The sequence below is a fragment of the Elephantulus edwardii genome, unplaced genomic scaffold (assembly GCF_000299155.1).
Source record: "Elephantulus edwardii isolate Elephantulus edwardi_28Jun2011 unplaced genomic scaffold, EleEdw1.0 scaffold00057, whole genome shotgun sequence".
Lineage (NCBI taxonomy): Eukaryota > Metazoa > Chordata > Mammalia > Macroscelidea > Macroscelididae > Elephantulus > Elephantulus edwardii.
Genome location: NW_006399807.1, coordinates 9,468,362 through 9,490,585, shown reverse-complemented (window position 1 = coordinate 9,490,585; position 22,224 = coordinate 9,468,362). Strand labels below are relative to the sequence as shown.

At 45.9% G+C, this 22,224-nt stretch overlaps 1 protein-coding gene across 1 annotated transcript in view; it reads right to left on the bottom strand.

Moving 5' to 3' along the window:
- The window catches only part of RCSD1 (RCSD domain containing 1), a 119,437-nt gene that overhangs the window by 90,429 nt on the left and 6,784 nt on the right, over positions 1-22,224 (bottom strand). Inside the window, exon 2 of the mRNA XM_006887449.1 lies at positions 16,513-16,701. Within this exon, the coding sequence (XP_006887511.1) occupies positions 16,513-16,701 (189 nt within the window). The remainder of the gene's footprint in view (positions 1-16,512; positions 16,702-22,224) is intronic.

Sequence of the window (22,224 nt, the reverse complement as noted above, 5' to 3'; positions counted from 1 at the left end):
CTTCCCCCCAGGGTTCTCAAAGCTGTAAATGTCTGTAGATGCAGACAATCACACCTTTTTCCTGAGAAGAAATTGAAAGGTTTGAACTGCTAACTTTTCATTTAGCTCTTTAACCACCTGAGCTCCTTAAGGTAGGCAAAATTCAAAACAATTCACTGGCCTCCAGCCGAGTCCAGTTCACAGCAACCCTCACTGGGTCTGCAAGGCTGTACATCTTTCTCTACCAAGCTGTTGGTGGATTTGAACTACCAGAGATGTGCAGTATTAACAGTGCAGCTAAGTATAGAAAACAGGTGCCGATTTCAGATATCGAAGAACAAACTAGTTCTTCATAAGTCTAGTCAGATACTAAACTGGATGGGAAACCCAGGCTTCAGGGTCTATCTCATCCTTAGCCCAATACAAAAATCTGACAAAGGAAATCTAAGGAGAGCAGAGAGCAGAGGGCATATTGATACCATTTCTTTCAAATTCCACTGCCTAAATACAAAGTTATTTACAGGCTGGTTTTCACTTATCCCTTTCTTAGACACAAAAGACTTAAGTACAAAGCTTACAGAAAAGAATGGCAAGTCTAAGTGTTACGCAAATGAATGTAGGGGGGGAAAGGCATTGCTTCCCTATTGAAAGAAAGCTTTCAAGTCAAAAGAGCTTGCAGATGAGTAAGCAATGCTTGCTGAGCAGCTAGCAGAGAGACTTCAAATCCAGGAGCTGTAAGGGCTGTGGAGTCCTGTGGTGTTGCAAATAGTTCATATAATTGGTGGCGAAATGGTTAGAGGCTTGAATTCACCCAGAGACACCTTCCAAAAAAGACTCGGGGAGCTAGTTCTGAAAAACCGTCCACTGAAAACCTAGTGGGACATAGTTCTATTCTAACACTTGAGGGCACAATGAGTTGAAGCCAATGTGATGGCACCTGGAGTTCAAGACTCTTGGCTATATCTCTCTTTTTTTTTGCACATAAAACATGATTTATACAGTAAGAAGTAAACATCCTTTTATCCAAAACAACTGGTGAAAAAACAAGGCAGAGACAAAACCCAAATTAAGCATTTAAAAATGGCTGGTAAGTAATTTTCAAGTTCTTGTTGAACAGATTCAAATACCAAGACTTATAACTCATTAATTCAGTTGCAAGAAGGTGGTTTCTGAACCAAACTGGCAAGAGTGTTTTAACACATTACACCGCAAATTCACAATTATTGGCTATATCTCTTGATAGTCTATAGAGTTGGCTATTCCAGGAGTAGGACACTGACACAACTTTTTCAACAGTGGTCTTGTTGTTGTTAGGTGCCTCTGAGTCAACTATGATTCCTGGCAAACTTATGAACAGCAGATCTGAACCTTTCCCTACTCTATTCCATCATGTCATGCTCAAGCCCACTGTGATAGCCACTGTGTGTAAGCTGAGAAGCTGGACTCTATGAAGAGGAATGTGGCATCAGAAGTAGAGGGAGACTCATCAATAACCTGTGTTAATGCAGATGACACAACCTTGCTGGCTGCAAGTGAGGACTTGAAGCATTTGTTGTAGAAGATCAAGGAATGCAGCCTTTGGTATGGATTGTGTCTCAATGTCAGGAAAATAAACATTCTTACCACTGGAATGATAGGCAACATCATGATGGATGGAGAAGAGACTGAAACTGTCAACAGCTTCATCTTACTTGGATCCATCATACTTGGTGTGGAATTAACACCCTTCATCCAGCAGTCAGGAAATAAGGACACACATTGCACTGGGTAAATGTACAGTTAGGGACTTCTTCAAATTATTGAGGGGTAATGATGTCAGTTTGAGGACTAAGGTGTGCCTGATTCAGGTCAGAGTCTTTCCAATCACTTGTTATGCATCTGAGAGCAGGACAATGAATAAAGATGACAGAAAAAGAACTGATACCTTTGAGCTGTGATGTTGGAGAAAATCACTGAACATCCTATGAATGGCCTGGAGAATGACCAGATAAGTCTTGGATAGGGTGCAGCCGGAGTGCTCTTTGGAGGCAAGAATGATGAGGCTTCGCTTCACATACTTTGGACATGTTGCTAAGAGGGGTTAAAGGGTTAAAGGTCAGTGAAGGAGAGGAAGACCCTCAAGTAGGTGGACTGACATGGTGATTTGATTAAGGCAATGGGCTCTTGTGTATCAGAAAGTATGAGGATGTTGGCACAGGACAGAACAGGGTTTAGATCTGTTGTTCATAGGATCACTATGAGTCATATTAGACTCTACAGCACCTAACAACAACAAATCCTGTGTAAATCTCATTGAGGGTTTTTCTCGCGTTCACTGACTTTTTTCAATAGCTAATGGTTCATGTTTTGATTTCTATATTTTCAGATAAAAATGGGTTGCAGATGTGTGTATCTCCAGACTGTCCCTTCACACTAACCTGTCTCTCCTTACTGCCCCTCAAAGCACGAGGAACAATCAAATCATTGAAGACATTCTCTATGCTGATGAACACCCCAAGAGTTGTTGAGTCTCGACTGAATGAACCCTGGGTGGTGCAGGTAGAGACTTTCTTCCTTAGTTTGCAAACTCCTGTAAGCCTGAAAACATACTGTCTTATTTCCAGACTCAGTTCAAAGACCATCTGCTCTGTGACATCTAAGAAGATTCCTCCAGGCCGTTAATGCTGCTCCCAAAATACTTCTTGATTTAGTCATTCAGGGGACATGGGAGTTGTATTTCCTGGTCCTGAGGTTGAATAGCTAGTTCTGGCCTTTCCAGGGTAGGGTATGTGAGGGCCAGGCAAGCTCCTCCAGCCAGCAGTGTTCATGACCCAGTTGCTCCACCCGCCGGGTCCAGATCGCAGACAACACTGACATGGTGCAGAGTCCTAGTCACCCCTCGATGGAAATGCAACACGAAGAGACTAGTAAACCTTTGATGTGTTCAGCCACTCAGACTATGGAGTTGTTTGTTATAGCCACGTTAGCACAGTCAGCCACCTGTCCTCATTTTATAATCATACTCCTGACTTCCTGCATTTACAGGACCAATCACAAGGCTTTGTGAACATGTCTTTTTTAAAAAAAATTTTTTTTTGAAGTTTTATTCTTTTGTGTGTGTGTACCATCAAATCAGATCTGACTGGTATAGGAGGAGATTGCCCCTCCTTCTCCAGCAGAGCACCTGGTGGATTCGAACTGTGCGCCTCTGGGATTGCAGTGCAGCTTCTTGCCACTAGGCCACCAGAGTGGACGTTTCTTTTAGTTCTGCTTCCCTTCTCCCAGACAAGATGGCTCTTGTGAGGACCAGGCACTAGGCCATATTAATTCTCATTTGGTAGCTGTTCGGTGTCTATCCTGAAATGAATGAGGGGATGAATGAATGAAGAAAGTACATAGGAACAGAATGTCAATGCCACATATGTAGAACATAAGTCGTCACTGTGGTAGGCACGTGCCTTCCTGACGGTGAGGGGGATGCTGGGTAATCTTGAGCAGCCCCTCCCAGCCTTCTAACATAACAGCTATTTCACTGGAAATGGGCCAGAGGCCGCACCACCCTCCAGGCCCCAAGAAATGCTCCACCACACCCTGGAGAACCCCCGCACCCAACTGCTGCTCTCTAAACAGAAAGATCCGTGGCCGGGCCCACAACAGTACGAGTGTGGCAATGTGTGGGTTACCCAAGAGGCTGGAAATCAGTTGCACAACAGGTACTCAATGAATAAAAGGGAAAAAAAAAAGTCAAATTCATTGTCATCACTTCCAACTTACAGTGACCCAGCAAGAAAGAGTAGGACTGCCCCAAAAGGTTTCCAAGGCTGTAAACTTTTGAGGGAGCTCTTGTGGCCAAGGAGTAAGGAGATGGACTGCCAACCCAAAGGTAGGTGGTTTGAATCCACCAGCTGCTTGGCAATCTCCCCTCATGCGGTTTATAATCTCTGGAAACTTGCTGAAAGGTCAACTATCAGTCAATTCTGACTGGATGGCACATAACAACAATAATAACAAATCTAGATAGGAGCAAACTGCCACAATTTTTTTCCAAAGAAGTCACTGGATGGGTTTGAACTGCTGACTTTTCATTTAGCAACCAATCACATGAACACTTTTGTAAAGCTTCTAGACAGTGAAGAATCATGGCTAATTCACTCTTAGGATAGTGAGTTATGGAATGTCACAGGATTCACTCTACCAATCTCCCAGTCTCTTGACCCTGTGACGGACAGTAAACTAGTCAATGGTGGCATCCAAAAAGGATACATCCAAGTCTTAATCCACAGAATCGTGAATGTGACTTTACTAAGAAAAAGAGCCTTTGTCGAGAGAATCAAGTGTGTTGAAATGAGGATTTCCCTTGTGAGCACTAAACTTAATGACAACTGTCTTTAAAAAGAGAACTGGAGAGGAGAATGCAGAGATGCCAAGGAGATAGTGATGTGAAAGCAGAAGGATAGATTAGTGCTACCGCTGCAACCAAGGAAGGCAGCAGCTAGCAAATGCTGGAAGAGAAAGGACATGCATCCTCCCTTGAGCGCCTGGCCCTGCTGATACCTTGAATTCAGACTTCTGGTCTCCAGAACTGTGAGAGAATACATTTCTGTTGTTTGGAGCCACTCAGAATGTGGAATGTTGTCACAGCAGCCACAGAAAATGAAAATACTTGCCAAGGCACTGGATTAGATTCTCCATCTGTGTAGGACTTTGGCTGTCTGGAGCAGTAGCCTGGGACAACAGGCATCTCTCTGAGTTTTCCATTCCTCTTCCCTAAGTAAACAAAAATTTGGAATTATCCTAGTCCTTCTTTTTCCGCATGCTTCAATCCAGGCCTTTGTGAGGAGCTTCATAGTCCTGGGGGCCAAGCGACTTTGAGGGAGCCTTCAAAGGGCCTCGAAGAAAGCAAGTATAGGAGAACAGTGTGGAACCACCCCTGGCAGGGCTGGGTCCCTCCTCACCCTTTTGCTCTAGGTCTTCCGGCTTACTGGTTAAAATAATGATACTAAACACTGTTTCTCGCCATCTACCTCCATTATTCACAGATAAAGATGCTTAATAAATGCAGAGGGCTTCATGGAAGTGGAAAGACAATAAAGTAAATATGAGCCAATTTGTATCAAGACTGCCCTGTAGGGAGGGCTGGTGCGGTGAGTCCTGTTGCCTCTTACCTTGTCATTGAGTAACTCTAGGTGCCACCATTGGGAAACCACTCACATTGTTTCCTCACTTGAAAAGCAAAAGGGATGAGAGAAAGCACAAAGGCTATTTCTTGCTGTCAAAACTCTAAGCTCTAAAAATGAATTAGGTTCTGCGTGTGTGTTTAAACTTCCTTCCTCCCCGAGATGTTGGCACTAGTTTCACCTGGAGACACACTGGAGCATTTCAGAAGTCTTTTAGGTGTCCAGATGAGTGCTCCGGCTAACTCTGTGGCAGCCTTTAAAAGCCTCAAGCCTTGAGCTGGCCCTGCGTTGGTGGAAGACAGCAGGCTGACAGCTCTGTTGGATCCCCTGAGAGCCCACACCCACTGTGGGGCAGCCAGAATAACCAGGGACCCTAGGATCCCAAAGAACAGGGAGGCTGCAAACACTGCATCTCCTTGTAGTCAGCATCCAGACCTTGGAAGACCAGCTCATCATTCTGACACTTCAGTATCCTTAGCTAGAAACTGGATGTAATAAGACTTTGTTGTGATTAGGTGCCATTGACTATTCTGATTCCTGAACTCTTCACGTGACAGGGTAGAACTGCTCTGTAAGTTTTCTTGACGGTAATCATTACAAAAGCAGATCATCACATCTCTCGCCCTCTTAGCTAACCATTGAGTGCATGACCGTCCTAGCTGGTTAGGCTTCATCTCACATGTTGGGGCATATTGTTAGGAAGGATCAGGTCTTGGAAAAGGGCATCATACTTGGAAAGGTGTAGGGTCAGTGAAAGGCCCTAAACAAGGTGGGTTGACACAGTGACAGTAACAATGGGATCAAGTACGTCACAGATGATGAGGATGGCACAGGAAGGGACAGGTTCACATCCATTGTTCATAAAAGGCTATAAGTTGTAGTTGACGTGATAGTACCTAACAACAACAACAACAACAACAACAGTGAGGCTTTATGGTGACTCTCAAAGATGGGTGCACACAGTGTCTGGCACATAGTAGGCATTCAACAAGTGGTAGGAATTACCACTATTATCAGTTTAAGTTTCTCCCACACAATGGCCAATTGTGTGGTTGCTCAGAGATCGCCTTCCTTATGATTAATTGCCTCTGAAAACCCCCTGGAGAGTCAGCCTATGAGTCGGTTCCAACTCAATGGCACACAATATCAACAACAACCAAGCCAAGACCCTCAACGAGATGGGTTGACACAGTGACTGTAACGATGGGCTCCTGTGTGGTAGAGATGATGAGAGATGGTGCGGACGCACAGAATAGGGCAGGGTTCAGGTCCGTTGTTCATAGGGTCACTGCGAGTCATAGTCAACTTGACGCCACATACCAACCAAATCATATTTCGAGACTGAGAGGCAAGGGACCTGAGGCCTCAGAACGTCCATCAGGGAAGGATATTTGTACATCTAGCTTGTTATTGTTATGTGCCGCTGAGTCGTTTGTGACTCATAGCAACCCTATGTACAAGAGCCCTAAAACCTGCTCTATACTGTGCCAACCTCACTGTCTCTGACACACCTACTTCCATGACCCCAATCGCTGAATCGATCCATCTCATCGAGGGTCTTCCCCTCCTGCGCCGTCCCTCCACCATCCCAAACATGATGTCCCTCTCCAAGGACTGGTCCCTCCTTACAACATGTCCAATGTATGTCAGACGAAGCCTCAGAATCCTTGCCTTCAAGGAGCAGCCCGGCTTCACCTTCTTCAGGTTTGTTCTCCTAGCAGTCCATGGTATATTCAACACTCTTCTCCAGCACCACAGCTCAAAGGCATCAATTCTCTTTCTATCATCCCTAGTCACTGTCCAGCTCCCTCACGCATATCATGCAATTGTGAAGATTATAGCCTGGATCAGGAAATGAAGTACAAGTGAGTCTAGAAGAGAGACCTAAAGGAGGTTGGAAGCTTTCTGAGGCAAACTGAGACGAACTTTCTCCGTGGCCTCTGGTGTGGCTGCTTGGGTTATGCGATCATAGCCACCAGTTCGTTGCTCAGCAGAGGCTAACTGGTGCATGTGGTCTCCTGCAGCCCTGGAGCCCATCCGGGCTCTGCCCTGCCTGCCCCTGGACAAAGGGGAGAGCTGCTGGCTTTTCAGAGTGTTCACAGGATGTGCGACCACAGTGGGAGGAATGAGCGATGCTGCAGGTGCAAGGGTGAGCGGAAAGCATTTTTCCGTACGTGGTTTAGTCCCTGGGGCCACTTTCTGTCAGAGAGGGTAAGAGGGCTTTAACAACAACCACAACCTGTTGTCACGGAGTTGATTCTGACTCCTGGCAACACTGTGTGTGTCAGAGTAGAACCGCACTGTCAAGACTTCTGAGCTGCTTCTGGGTAGGTTAGAAATGTGTATTTTGGTTAGTAGCCTCGTGCATTAACGATACCACAGAGGGATTCCAAGAGGGCTTTGTTGTTGTTAGTTGCTTAAGAGCCAATTCTAGCTTATGGTGACACTCCCCCCACCCCAGGGGCCTGGGCAGTGGCTTTTGGTGAGCTTGACCAATCACATTCCCTTTAGGGCCAGAGTCCGTTGTCTGTTTCATATGAATTTCCTCAGAACAAGCCTTTGGGTAGGGGCACAGGCAGAAGTGTGGTCATCTCCTTTCAATCACGGGTTGAAACTGCCTGTTAATTGTCTCTCCTCACAGAGCTGACAGGAGCCCCTGGGACAGCAGCACTCACAGGAGGGAACCCCAGCAGAGGATGTACATTTCTCTAGCTCCCATTACTGAGGCTGACTTTGAACACCCACGTATCTTACAGTTTCTTAAGATACTATCTTGAATTTCCCCCCCTATCGTCATGTTGTATACACAACATATACCTCTTGTTTCCTCAAATAAAAAGGAGCTCCTTTTATGGTAGGAACGAGAAGGTCGGTTTCTCTTTACGCACGCCTCCCCTTCTCAAGCACCCTTCTCTTCCTTTACCCTCCAGGAACCGGCTGTTGGTGTTCCCCGCACATACCACGTTCTCAGCACATTGTTGCACCCCTGGCTTTGTTCTGCTTGGGATGCTCTCCCCAATTTTCTGTGCCTGGTTATATCCAACTCAACCCTCAAAACTCAACTCCCAGGTCCTCTCTCAGGGAAGCCCTCCCAGACCCTGGGACCGGTGTGGCTGTGACCTTTCTCCCCCCGCCCTTGAGTTCTTATCCCTTGTCCTGCAACCATCTGCTTAGACTCTGGCCTCCCCTAGTAAACTCTGAGTTCTTCAAGGGCCAACAAGGTGACACATTCCTTTTTGTGTCTCCCTAGTGCCTGACAAGCAGTAGGGCCTCAAGGCATGCTGAGCCTTGTTAAAGAGCTGGTGCTCTGGCACGCTACAATTGTTACTGATTGACTACAGGAGCTGCCTGTGACTGCTGCCCTGGGGCCACGAAGGTGACACAAATAGAGTGTAAGCAGGTTCATCACAAAGGGCTGCAGGCACCTGAGGGCGTAGACACAGTCAGTTTTCTGGCTGACCCGCTTACCAAGCGCTAGTGTCCCCACCCAAGAACATCTTAGCACTCCCACTCAGGAGCTTCCAGGCAGGGACCATAGTCTTATCCACTAAGAATGTGCTCTGATGGCATCTCAGGAGTGCCCCTTGCAGAGATAAGGAAGACCACCCGTGCCAACTCTGCATGACCACCTTGCCTCTCTGAGGGAGAACTTGGAATTGCAGTGGCTTATTTCTCCTGGAAAGGGGGCTCTGGTGGCCTACTGGCAAGAAGCTGCACTGCAATCCCAAAGGCCCTTGGTTCCAGGACACTAGCTGCTCTGCAGGAGAAGGATGGGCAGTCTCCTCCTGTACAATTGGCTGTCTCTGAAAACCCACTGGAGGGTCAGCTACAGCTCGGTTGTGACTTGACCATACACAACAACAATTCCCCTGGAAAAACAAAGCCTGTTGATATACACACAACGTGCCAGACTAGTAGCAGAATCATTGGGTGTTTGAATCTACCTTTCTTTCCATGGGAGAAAAAGATGAGTAAACTCTACCTGTAAAGATAGTCTCAGAGACAAGACTGGAGGTGGGGGTGGGGTAACTTGGAACCAATTTGATGGCAACTAAAAAACAAGCCTCAAACTCATTGCCATGGAATCAGAACCAACTTACAGTTGATCTTCCAGTGATTTTTCAGAGGCTGTAAATCGCATGGGAGCAGACTGCTCTTCTCTCTCACTCAGAGTCACTGCTGGATTAAAACCTGTAGCCTGATGGCAGTGGAGTGGGTTTCTTCCCCTAGAATGAGATGCAACTCGACCAAATACTTTGTAGGGTGAGCTTCATGAGTTCAGCAGTTATTTCCCACAACTCCTAGAGAGATCAGTACTCAGGAAACAAAACAAAAAAAGTAGGAAATGCACTGTCCAAAAGACCAAAGGACAAGATCAGCTTCCACTGTTGTTCAGTTCAGGCTCCCTCAGATGATGGGGGTAGAGTGGGGAGTGTCCTAGAGCAATACTGCAACCAAGTCTTTATACCATGTCAGCAGTGCCATTGTGCCTTTTGCACAAAGAGGTAGGTAGAAGTATCTACATGACTCCTTAAGTTTCAGATATGATTGAATAACACTTTTGGAATGAAATGTTGACACTATGAGAGCAAATCTCTTTGTCTTATTTCTTTTTCTGGCTGTGATTTTTTTTTGAATTGTTGTTTGGGTGAAAGTTTACAGAGCCCATTCATTTCCCAGCAATTCAGACAAGCTTTGTTTCTGACTTTGGCTGCAATCCCCTCAATGTATAAAGGGCTCTCTTCCCACCTTCCCCCTGGGCTCTGTTCTGTTCAGCCCCATTTCCTGTTCCTGGCCTGAGCTTTGTTTGGGGATAAACGTTGCTCTTTCAGTATGTATGGATTGTACCTTGAAGTACACGCCTCCCTGGTAGTATTATTTATTCTCTCCTATATGCCTTTCTGTTGTGAGTTTTTGTCTTATTTCTTAAGGTTTATGCTAAGCTGTTCCCTAAGTGAGAGAAAAATTGCAAGCTGCTGGCTTCCCAAAGATGTAATAGCGTCCAAATAGTCTCGGTGTTCCTCTGTGTCTTGATTTTCCTCCTTACAGTGTGGAGCTACTTAAGGCTGTTCCAGTCCATTGAGACTTTTAGTTGTTGTTTTTAAAAAGAAAATTAGCCTTCATTTGGGCAATCAGTAAAAGTTGAAAAGAATATCCTCAATAGAAACATCAATTCTTGAAGCTTCAAAATGTAGAGAAAGCTTTTCTGAGAGTGACTTGTGGGAAGAAACCTGTGGGGTGAAATCACTACATGTTGATCAGAGGGAACCCCTATCATACCGTTGACTCACACATCTAAAAACCAACTAAATACACAAAATCCTGCATTGAGACGCTTAGATCCCTGTGGGTTGAGTGGGTTGATCAGGAGGATCTTACAAACCTAAAACATTATTATTGGCGAGAGGCTGAGGGCTGACTTCTGATTTTTCTGGAACTAAAATGCTTTCCTTGCTGCCCTGATAAGATTATCGGTGCACTGAGCCGCCACGTTCAGATTTCCCACGGACCGGATCGCGCCCAGGCTGGGGCTTGCTGAAGCAGACGCGTTCTGCGCTCAGGCCCTGAAACCTGATTCCGCTCCAGGAATGCACCCTCCCTGATAGGTCCTGCGTCTGGAGAGGTTCCACACGGGCCTACAGGGTCTGACTACCCGCAATTCCTCCTGTCATCACAGCCCAGCAAACAGAAGGTGTCTGTTAAATGGGAACCAGTGCCACGTCGAGGGTCCCCACAGAGCGCTTGGGAAGCTAGGCAGGAATTCAGGGGTATTCAGACCAGCCCACAGGTCCACCTGAGCCAAACTCAGCTCCCAGAGGTCATGCAATCCCTAATTAAGACCTACAAAAGGCAGCCAGCAACCAGCATATGGTTTAGTGAGAAGGTGGGTCAAGAGGCAGCAAGGGCTGCTGGGGTTTCAATCAGGCTACATAGTGTAATCTCAAAATAATCCCTTGGAGGTTCAAATTTCACGTTTCTCTATTATCCCTTAACCCTATGCTTTTTAGCATTTCAAACACAACACCTACATAATAAATGCACTATTAACATGGAGTGAATTGATACATAGCAAATAATATCTAGAAACAAGATTCTGAAATTGTCTTAGAGAAAAAAGCTCGGTCTTTGTGTCCATTAAATTTAGAAATACGAAGCCCTGGTGGCATAATAGCTAAATGCATGGCTGCCAAAGGAGAGGTTAGTGGTTTAATCCCACTCACTCACTCTGTGGGATAAGGGCCTGTCAGTCTGCTCCCATAAAGCTTTACACCTAGAAAGATACTATGAGGCAGTTCTGCTTCGTCTTATGCGGTTGTCATGACTTGAAACCAACTTGATGTCACCTAACAATTTCAAAATGGATGATTTGTTCAGTGACAAGCATGTTTCATTCTCATTGGTTAAATTATTCATTTATTCATCTAAATACATCTCCACACATGAATATGGAGAGATGCAAACTTCCCCCCAAGCACCATGGTCTACTTAGCAATGCCTACAATTTCTGTCTGAGCACCTAAAGATAGTAATTTGAACTCAATGTCTAGCCTCTCCAGCTATTTCTTTACCATACACCTCTCTCCTCTGGACTCCAATCCACACTTACTTCACTAGCTAGCTCTTCTACATACAACCATTTGTACATGGAGCTTCACCATCATGTTTCTGTCTAATCCCATTCCCTCCCCCCCAAAAAAAAAAAAATTAAAGAACTGTAAATCCCAACCTTTACACCTGGGATTTGGGAATAGAATGTCTTTGTCATGCTAATGAGGCAGAATTCACTAACTCATTCATTGCCATGAGGTTGGAACCAATCCGAAGCTGGCCTTCCAGAGACTGTAAATTACAAGGGAGGAGACTGCCCATCTTAATGGATGGTTTTGAACCACGGGCCTTTGGGTTGGCAGTGCAACTCCTTATCCACTCCCTCCCTGTGACCAGAGTTCCGCGAGGCTGAATTAGTATAGGGCATATCCTGAATTCATTTCTTTCAAGGTATAAGAGAGACTAAAACGATTAAGCAGAGGAAGATGCAGTAAAATAGATGTTAAGACATGTGAAAATCTCCAAGGAATCAGGAGGCAGAAGCTGAAGAGACAAGGACCTTCCTCCAGAACTGACAGAAAATCTTATCCTAGAACTGGAGCTCTAAACTTAGACTTCTAGACTCCTAAACTATGATCTAAAATGAGATTTCCCCCCCCCTTTGTTAAAGCCACTTACTTGTAGTATTTCTATTATAGCAGCATTAAAACAATAGCCAACCTTGATTTTTTAAAATCTGGTATTTCCCCAATCTTTAGTAACTTATCCACTTCTTTACTAGCCTTTATTGAGTACCTGTTAGACTGCATGCTCTCCTGGTGATATAGAGCTTTACAAGATATGCTGCTAACTTAAAAGGTCAGTGGTTCAAATCCACCAGTGTGCTCCAAAGAAAAAAAGAGGCTTACAGACTCGAAAAACCAAAGTGTGTGTGTGTGTGTGTGTGTTACTCCGAGTCAGAACTGTGTCAGCAGCAGTGGGCATCAGGCTCTACAAGTACAAAGTATGGCCCCGGAGGAGCTTTCTGAGCAAAGAGGCAAGAGGCCAAGAGTTATCTGGGATTATAACAGCGGTTCGAACTAAGTGCTCTGTGGGCACTAGGAAGCATCTCTGAAACCTTCCATGGGTTGAGACCTTTGAGTTGCAGACTGAGTGGGGAAGGAATTTCCCTTTTTAATCCATTCATTTATCAATTTACCAGCTGTAATCACATAATTGAGAAATCAGATTATTAAATGTTAAGCAGTGTAACTAATCTCTCTAGACATAAAGACCAGAAGGACAGTTCCTGTTTACAAACGGCTTATGTGAGGTATATATGCTTGCATCACCACCCTCGCTGGAATCTTTGAGAACACTGCACTTAGAGATACCCTGGCGAGTTCAAATGCAGAAAGTGATTTCTTACTTCTTACACTTGCCTGGCTTTTCCATCTTCCCATCCTTATGAGAACACACATAGACTCTGAGAAGCACTCACACCTGGTATCCTGCTTCCTCTAGGAAGTACTTCTGCCTTTTACCACCTATTGGACCACCTCTGCCATCTTCCTCAAGACCTTTCAGAGTTGCCTATTGCCCATGGAGCAGAATCCAGAGTCACCTACAATCTTGCTTTTGAGTGTTGCAACTAGCCTTTATACAGATGGGAAGAAGGCACGCCGTCAGGGCACAGATAAGGAAGGAGCCCCTATATGAGAAAAAAGTCACCATTTCTCCTCGTGAACCTGGGCTTTCAGCTCCACTTGTACAATTGGCCAGGTACCTTTAGGACCCCATGACTTGCTCTTACAACTTTCATTTTCCCCCCTCACAGCTAGCCTATCTACCTCTCTAGCCAGCTGGCCTACTTTCTGAAACAAACTTGAAACATTCTTCCTCCACCCATTTGTTTATACCTTCTGTTCCTCACCACCCACCTTTCTGATGAGGCTTGCTTTGAATCTCACTGCTCATTGAACTTCTATAGAGTGTATGGCCTGCCCTAGTCATTCATTTGACATTTATGCATTTAAATGGTGTGCCCATGACAGAGTACAGTGAATTGGATTCCCCCTGTTGGACTGTGAGCTTCCAAAGAGTAGGGATCAGATGACCTCTTTACCACGTTAGTCCAGTGGCCTTCAAGAAATCTAAAACATAATGAGCGAGGTTTTCGACAATGCTAACAGTGATTTACAAGAAAGTTTACCAAAGACTTCCAGTAGTTACAGGACTCCAGAGAATGAGGAGTTGGTACGCCTTTTTTGGTTGGAATTCCTAACGCTGGGAAGTTATAGAACTCAGTTTCTTTCCAAATACACTTATTCACATACATTTGTTGCCATCAAATTAGAACCACCTCATAGCTGACCCTCTCTCTGTGGGTTTCTGAAGCTGTAAATTCCAAGTGAGAAGATTGCAGGTCTTGCTAGCTTGGAGCTGCTGGTAAATTTGAATTGCCAGAGAGTCTGTCTCGGGCTTAACAGCCCATCTCTCCACAAACTACAGCACAAATGCGCTCTTCAATCCACTAGTTCTATCAAATCTCAAAAGTGGGATTCATCTCTCAAGAGAAAGCTTTATTCTTAGATTTTCAGGAATCCACAAAACCCAGGCCTTGAATATCACATCTAAAAGCACAGAAATTTACTTCCTGCTGAAGATTCACCACAATCCTCAGGCTCTTGGCTTCCTCTCCACTTCCTTCACCAACTCTAACACTTGCAGGGTTTGTTGTGTTTGGTCCCTCCAACCCCTTTTCTTTCTGGAGTTTTGATAAATAAACTCCAAACGCATTCACTGCCAACCCACAGGTCCACATCCTGAGTAAATGCAGGACAACCAGCAGTCTTTTTTCTTCCTGTCCAGCCACGCCTCCCTCCTGACCCCCTCGCACCGGCTAGCATAAGAGTGACATTTGTACAGTCAAGAATCACATATCAATTACTATGGGTCTTGTTTTCATGGGCCTCCCCTATACCACACAGGAAGCTGTGATCCTTTCGAGGCCTCTACCACACTATTTCTTCTTCAATTTAGGAAAGAGAAATACCAGATTCCCTGTGTCTTCTTAGAACAAAGTATAAACTTGTATTTGGCCCTCAAGCAATGACCGCTTTTAAGCCTTAACTTGCTTTCCTCTTATCTCCTACCCATTTCTGCTCAAGATTAGGCAAGTCATAAATCAAACTGTGCCTCCAGCGTGGACGGAATCAATGTCAGAAACTTTACCCAACCTAATAAACTGGGCGTCCTTTGAGCCATCGCCCAGCTGTGCCCTGGAGCTGTAGCCAGTTCAGAGGCATTCCCATTGCTTTATGCATATCCCATCTTTGAGATATGTCCTGAGACACACTTGTGAATGCCACCTGTGTGTGTACTGTGAGTCAGAACCACCTCAATGGTTCAAAACACCTGTCCACACCCACCCACACACCCCAGCCTGAGTTTTCCAGCCTTGAAGATGTTATAGGGAAAGTCCATCTCAGACTCCAGCTCCCACACACTTTACAGCGTGTCCCTGAAGGTAATCCCTTTTAATTGAAGGTAGTGAGAATACCGATGTGCAGACCAGTCTCTCACCCTGTACAGAAGTCAGTGAGGAGAGAAGATCAGGGCTAAGGGGGGAGCCAGAAGCTGGGCAGAAACAACAGAATTGATTCTTGCTGCTCATGGTAAAGAAATCAGGTTTCCTTTTGAATAGAAGTGGGAATCTCCTGGCATAAAGTTTGCACTTTCCCTTTTCTCCCCGTCAAAAGCCTCCAGATCTTGCTAAGATTAATTTAGGGCTAACTGTCAGGTTTCCCTTTCAAGTGGGAAATCTAGAGAAAACTCAAGTTGTGGAGCAGAGAGTAACGTGGGGGCTGCATGAAGCTTTCCCTTCCACTTGATGATTGCATCTGGCAAAGGTTGGAGGAAGGGGCTCACTCTGGTGGCCCAATGAGTAAGGAGTTGTGCTGCCAACCCAAAAGCAAGCAGTTTGAATCCACCAGTTGTTCCAAGGGGGAGAGATGGGCCCTCTCCTCCCATATGATATACAGCCTCTGAAAATCTACTAAGAGTTGGTTCCAGCTGCATTGAGTGACATAGGAAGGTTGGAACAGTATGAGTCCTCCAAGGCTCCACTCAGCCAGCAGAGGAGCTTGGGCCTCATCTGGGGTGGACTTTCAGATGTGACCTGTACACCCCAATAAGCACAGCTGCAGAGGGCAGAAACATCAAAGCAAGAGTCAAATCCTGTCAGAAATACTGTCATCCCACAAAGTTATGGAAGATGCTGTGACCGACAGAAGAGGGACTCAGAACCAAGGGGACAACGGGACTTTCTGCCTTCAGGCGAAAAAGGCAACCCTATAGGCCCACGTGGGGACAAGTCTCACAAGCCAGGGCTGTTTCTCTTTCAGTCCCATCCTTCAGAGTCAGCAGCTTCTGCTTTCCGGCGGGGTCTGTGCTCACACATGTTTGTCCACTTACAAACCTTGACTGTTTTTAAGGGTTTTGGTTGGGGACTTTTGTTTTATTTTGTTTTCTGGAAACATTTAAGTAACCAACAAAAATACCTGCCTGAACCTCAGAAAGGCCTCTTTCCCTCTACGTCCTTCTGCACACCCTCTGCCTGTCTGGAGGAGTCTCCTACTCAGGACCGGCAGAAATTCCAGGGGTTGGCTAAGCAGTGGTTGGGGCGGCGGACATTGCCTTTTCCCTTGGCATCAGCGATGGGTCAGGGGTCCCTCCTCTGAGCCAGGGCAGCAGCCTAGGGCACGAGCGCCCTGGCTCCCACTCCTTGCGCTCCCCAGGCCCCACGCCCCCGAGACGCGCACCCTGCGCCCCAGCCAGGGTCCTTTACCTCCATGTCCTCCAGGTGCCGGCTCCGCGGCGAACGCGCCGCTCGCTCGTGCGCTCGGTGCCTGCTGTCGGCTCCTCGCGCCCCGGCGGCGCTCGGGCTGCACGGGCTGCACCGGCTGAGCGGCTGGTGGGTGGCGGCGCGGCGAGCCCGGCTCCACTCGGCTGCGGACTGCCCGGCGCAGGGGCCCAGCTCCGAGAACGAGGAAGGAGGAGGGAGGGGACAGGAGTGGAGGGAGGAGGGGAGGGAGGCAGGCAATCGAGGTTTAAATTTAGACACAAATCTAAACAGATACTGTCCCTCCCAGGGCAGGACTCAAGAGAGGGAGCCGCGACTCCATTAATCTGCCCAAACATGGGATGGGACAGCCACTCGCCCCTCTTTCTCGCTAAGTTTCACCAGGACCCTGGTCTTTGCCCCGGTTTCCGTTCTCCTTAATCTCTTCCTCATTTAAATATGACTTCTTTCTTTCTACTGCCCTCAAAGTTAGAGCTATTCCTTCATTCTTAACTTTCCTTCCTTTCTTTCATTTGCATCCTTCACTGATTTCCTCCCCTCCTCCATCCTCTTTCTAAAAAAATTAAAGTCTACAGAAGAGAAACCGTTTAAATGGAGGCTTCCACACCCAGGGTGCAACTTCAGAACCAGTGTTCCCATTTACAACTCTTTCCTGCTGCCCTTTCCAGTCTCATATTTGCAGGAAACCAAACGGAATCCATTGACCTCCATCATTCTGGCTTGTGACTGTAGACTTTCTGACGCAGAGGGACCCTCCACAGAATTTCCGAGGCTGGAAACCTTCACAGGATAAAAGTGCTCATTTTTCTCCCACAGAGTGGGTGGTGGATTCGAAAGGCCAGCCTTCAGATTAACAGCATAATACATAACATACTAAAGCCCCAGAACTCTTTTTTTCTGGAAACCACAATCTGTCAGTCCATCATCTATGTCTGTCCATGTTTCACCTTCTGGGGAAAAAAGATCAACTTCAAGCAAAGCTTTTGGAGCTCCCTGGAGCAGTAAATCTCTTCTTCTCCCCTGACTTGATTGATGCATTTGATTTTATGAGCATTTCAGCTCTCACAAGCTCCTTACTAGAATGCCTCTTTTCTGTTCCTTTTAAATATAGTAAAGGGCAAGGTCCTGAACATCCGATTCCCATAAAGCTCAGTATAGCAGTCCTCCCCCAGAGCAGGCCCAGCCCTCTGGGAAGTAGAGAGGCTGAAGAAGAGGAGGCTTGGAGCAGACTGTGGGACTGAAATCTCAACTGCCTTCCTTCCTTCCTTCCAGCATTAGTCCTCGCTGCCCTTTGGTGCCCCTTCTGGGTCCCTGCCCACCTAGGGCAATGAGAAGCGATGACTTCTGAGCTTTGTGAGGGGGACAGAGAGGGCTGGCTAGGGTGCCTCTGGGTTGTTCAGCAACATTTACCTGCAACCCCCAGTCCCCAACCCCTGTCCCACATTCTACCAGGGAAAAGGAGAGCTGCTGCCAGCGTAGGTTGGAATGGGCAATGGTGAGAACTTCAAAAGGAGATGTATGGAGAAACTCAAGCCAACTCATTACCGAGAACCAACTCAGAGCTGAGTCTCCACAGGATTTCTGAGGCTGTAAATCACGCAGGAAGATATTGCTCACTTTTCCTCCGAGGACTCTCTGGTAGATTCAAATCACTTTCTGCCTTTGGATTAACAGTGCTACTCCCTGTGGACTATGTCACCAGAGTTCCATCTTGAAATTAGTCAAAGGACATAAAGCTCAGTTTGCTTATATTAAGAAAAACTTGGCTGATTCTGACTGTGCATCACCAGCAGCCATCCAGTTACTTCAACTGCTGCTCTAATATTGGAACCTTCTGAGTAGCCCTGGTGATGCAGTAGTTAAAGTGCTGGGCTGCTCACCTAAAGATTATCAAACTCACCAATCTGCTTCCATAGAGATAGGATCCTCTAGGGCAGTTCTACTCAGTCTTATAGAGTTGCTATGAATCAGCTTGATGGCATGGGGGGTAAGGTGGTGGGGTATTGGTACAGAACCTTCTAAGGCCCAAATTTCTAAAAATAATCCCAATGCCAGTGTAGTTGCTAGCTCCTTTAACTTAGCTGAGAATGGGTTATTGTGACTTCAACATTAGGTCAAAGGTTGCGTTCTGGCTCTGGTACTCTTTAGCTGTGTTTCTTTAGATAAGACGGTTAACCTCTCTGATCCTTTTTATCCTCATCTGTAAAGTGAAGTACAGAGCTCTGGTGGCCTAGAATATGGGGAGTTGCACTGCTAAACTAAAGGTGCCCCCTCTCTGGTGGTTCGAATCCAATAGCAGTTCAGCAGGAGAAAGATGGGATGATCCCCTGTATAAGACAGTTCTGATTCAGTGGCAATGAATAAATAAAGTGAAGCAGGCAGTCTGCATAAAGTAGCTGTTTTAGGCTCATATGTTGTTGTTGTTGTTATGTGCCGTCGAGTCATTTGTGACTCATAGCAACCCTATGTACAACAGCCCTAAACCCTGCTCTATCCTGTGCCAATCCCATTGCCTCTGACACACCCATCCCGAGTACCCCAGTCACTGAATCAATCCACCTCATAGAGGGTCTTCCCCTCCTGCGCTGTCCCTCCACCCTCCCAAGCATGATGTCCCTCTCCAAAGACCTGTCTCTCCTTACAACATGTCCAAAGTATGTCAGATGAAGCCCCAGAATCCTTGCCTCCAAGGAGCAGCCTGGTTTAACCCTCTCCAGGATGAATCTGTTTGTTTTCTTGGCAGTCCATGGTATACTCAATACTCTTCTCCAGCACCACAGCTCAAAGGCATCACTTCTCCTTCTATCCTCCTTGGTCATTGTCCAGTTCTCTGATGCATAACAAGTGATTGCAAAGACCATGGCCTGTATCAGGTGCACCTTAGTCTCCAGAGAGACACCGTTGCTCTTGAGGCTCATATATAAGATTTAAATGACTTAAAAACTCATTACTATGAAGTTGGAACTGATTCAGAGCTGATTCTTCCACAGGTTTTCTGAGGCTGTAAATTGCATGAGAGATTCCACATCTTTCTCCTATGGAGCCTGTTACTTCTTGTTTAGAGCCTAGCAGTCTGGGGCCTAGTGAAGAGACTCCACCCCCAAGAATTAATGGCATTCCCATTCCAACCACAGAGCCACAAAGGTGAGAATACTAAGCCAAAGTTGAGAGCCAAAACGGTATTTCCTGGTCTCCTGCAGTTCATACTTTTGATTTCTTCTTTTTTTTAAGGTATGGAACTGAGCTGGTTATGAAAGCACTATTAGTATGTATATAACCCAGGAAGCTGCACCATGAATCTTCCTTTCTCCCTCTACCCAGCCCTGCTCTTTGCTCAGAATGGAGTTGTGCCAGCACAGGTTTCTGGCTTCACAAACAGAAGGGTGGACGTGTCTACCCAGAGGAAACCGTTAGACCCAGATAGCATCAGTCACTCAAGGTAACTTGCAGCTGCCTGCCACACCCTACCCAGGCCTGCCCCTTGACTGAGGACACATGACCTACAAAGCAAACAGGCCCTGTCTCCACCATGTTGCTGGGTCCTAGGCTGCTGTCTGTTGAAATTCACACTAGACTCAAGAAGTGCGGAGTCAGGAGCTGTCCCAGGGTTCTTTGGGCTCCAGGCCCAAAAGGAAGGGGTAGGAAATGGGGAGGAAGGAGCACAAGGGAGGAGGGACAGTTCAGTGCTTGATTTCAGTACTGTGGGATGTGAGCTCCCCATATCTCCCCACTCACCCTTATTAGAAGTCAGAATGGTGGCTGCCCAGTGGGTAAAGGCCCCTATTTTCTGGATTACTGGCTAACTCCATTAGCTAAGAGGAACTGACAGCCCAAGAGGAAAGGAAAGTAGTTTTTTGAGGAGTTGGCTCCCCTCCCTTTCTGTGAGGGGCTGACTGACCCACAAGAATCCACTTCCTTTACTTCCTTCTGTGCCTTCCTTTTGCTTCCCCTGGTAGTTGGAACCACCAAGCAATAAATAGAGGCCAGCACAAAGTAAAGAATGAGGAACACCAGAGAAGCAGCCTGGGCCACAGAGGATTCTGTGGAGAAGGCTGTGTTACCACAGGTTACCACAGAGGAGCCAAGTTACCTCAGGCATATAACAGATGGTCAATAAATATCTGGTGGATGAGTTGGTAGGTGAATGAATGGATAGATGACTATTTTTATGAAACAAATTAGTCAGATCTCCTCTCTAAATCAAAAGCAAAGCATTTTAAATTTATACATGAACAGAACTCCAGAGGTAGAAAATACATAGTGGGAGAAAAGTCCACAAAGGCCACAGCACACTAAACAGCTAGTTTTCAAGCAAGTGCAGAGGTAAGCACCTTTTAGCAAGTGGCCACACTGTGCTGCTGATCACCTGCTTTTAAAATTAAGAGCAAAAAGAAAACATTCTTTCATGGCTATAAGTAGTAATTTAAAAGTATGTATAAACAGCCCTAACTTTTGGAATGTGGCAGAAAAAGAAAATGAAATAATAATTTAAAAAAAGATTTATTCTGCCACAAGTGGCAGTCATTGGAAATAGAGTCAAGGACCCTGTGCAATTTCATGTTTAACAAACAGAAACAGAAGGTGCAAAACAACAAGGGCCCTGTAGTGATGGTCATATCTGACATCTACCAACTCCACAAAGGGAAACTGTCCTCCTCAACAACATTCACAACACAACATCAATTCCCATGCAATCAGCCAAATCTCTCACACCCCCACTTCTATTTCCATTAATTCCAATTCAATTTTCCTGCTCTACTGGGTTCAAAATTGATTGCAATAGCTCACAGACAATGCAGAACAATGTTATTGTTGTTGTTGTTATGTGCCATTAGGAAAGTCAAAAGTCTCTAATGCAGGTTGGTAGCAGATACAGTCACTCAGTCAGTACAGCTTCCAAATTCCAAAGTGTGCTCACAGATTTCAGTTTTTAGCTTCGTGGCTTTAGGCCAGTGATACAAAGCCCTTAGCCCTACCAGTTATGAATCTCCCCTAAAGTCTCCAAAAACCATGAGCAAAGGTTCTAAGCTCTGGTTCTGGAAAGTAGCAGTTCAAAGGTTAGCTCTGTCTCATGTCAGGTCTCTAATTCTCTGCTCTGGCTGCTGCCCCCTTTGATAGATCTGGCTGGTGCAAGAATCTCTAGACACAAAGGTGCACTGCGTTCTCTTCTTTTTTGCTGGTGATGAGATTCTTTTGAAATTCTCTCAGTTTAATGTTGAGACCAACCAATCCCCTTGTGCATAGGCTAGCACACCCTATTTGCATATTCCTGCCCATCCACATGGCAAAGTCAAGGTCAATGGCTAGGAAAGCCATTTTGGAAAATAAGCCCTTAACATCACAGAGAGTTTTCCAGAGAAAGACACTATTTTTAACATGTGAAAAGTCAACGGAGGATGCAGCAACAGGGCAGCAGTGGGCTGTGTTAAGAGGCTATATAAATGTGGCAAAAGGCAACCAGCAAGAGTTGGGGAGTCTCACATGAAGGCTTTCTCTGGGCCTTTGGGCACTGACCTGCAACAAACAAGAGACTGACTCTACAGAAACATTGAGTAAATATACAATCATGTTGAGGATAAAAGGAGCCAGGTTTCTCACTGTTGGAGGAGGAAGGTACCAATATGCAAAGGGTGAGTGCTAGCATAGACCCTGTGGTGTCAGATTGGGGTGGGAAGTACTAATATTAATCATAGTTTT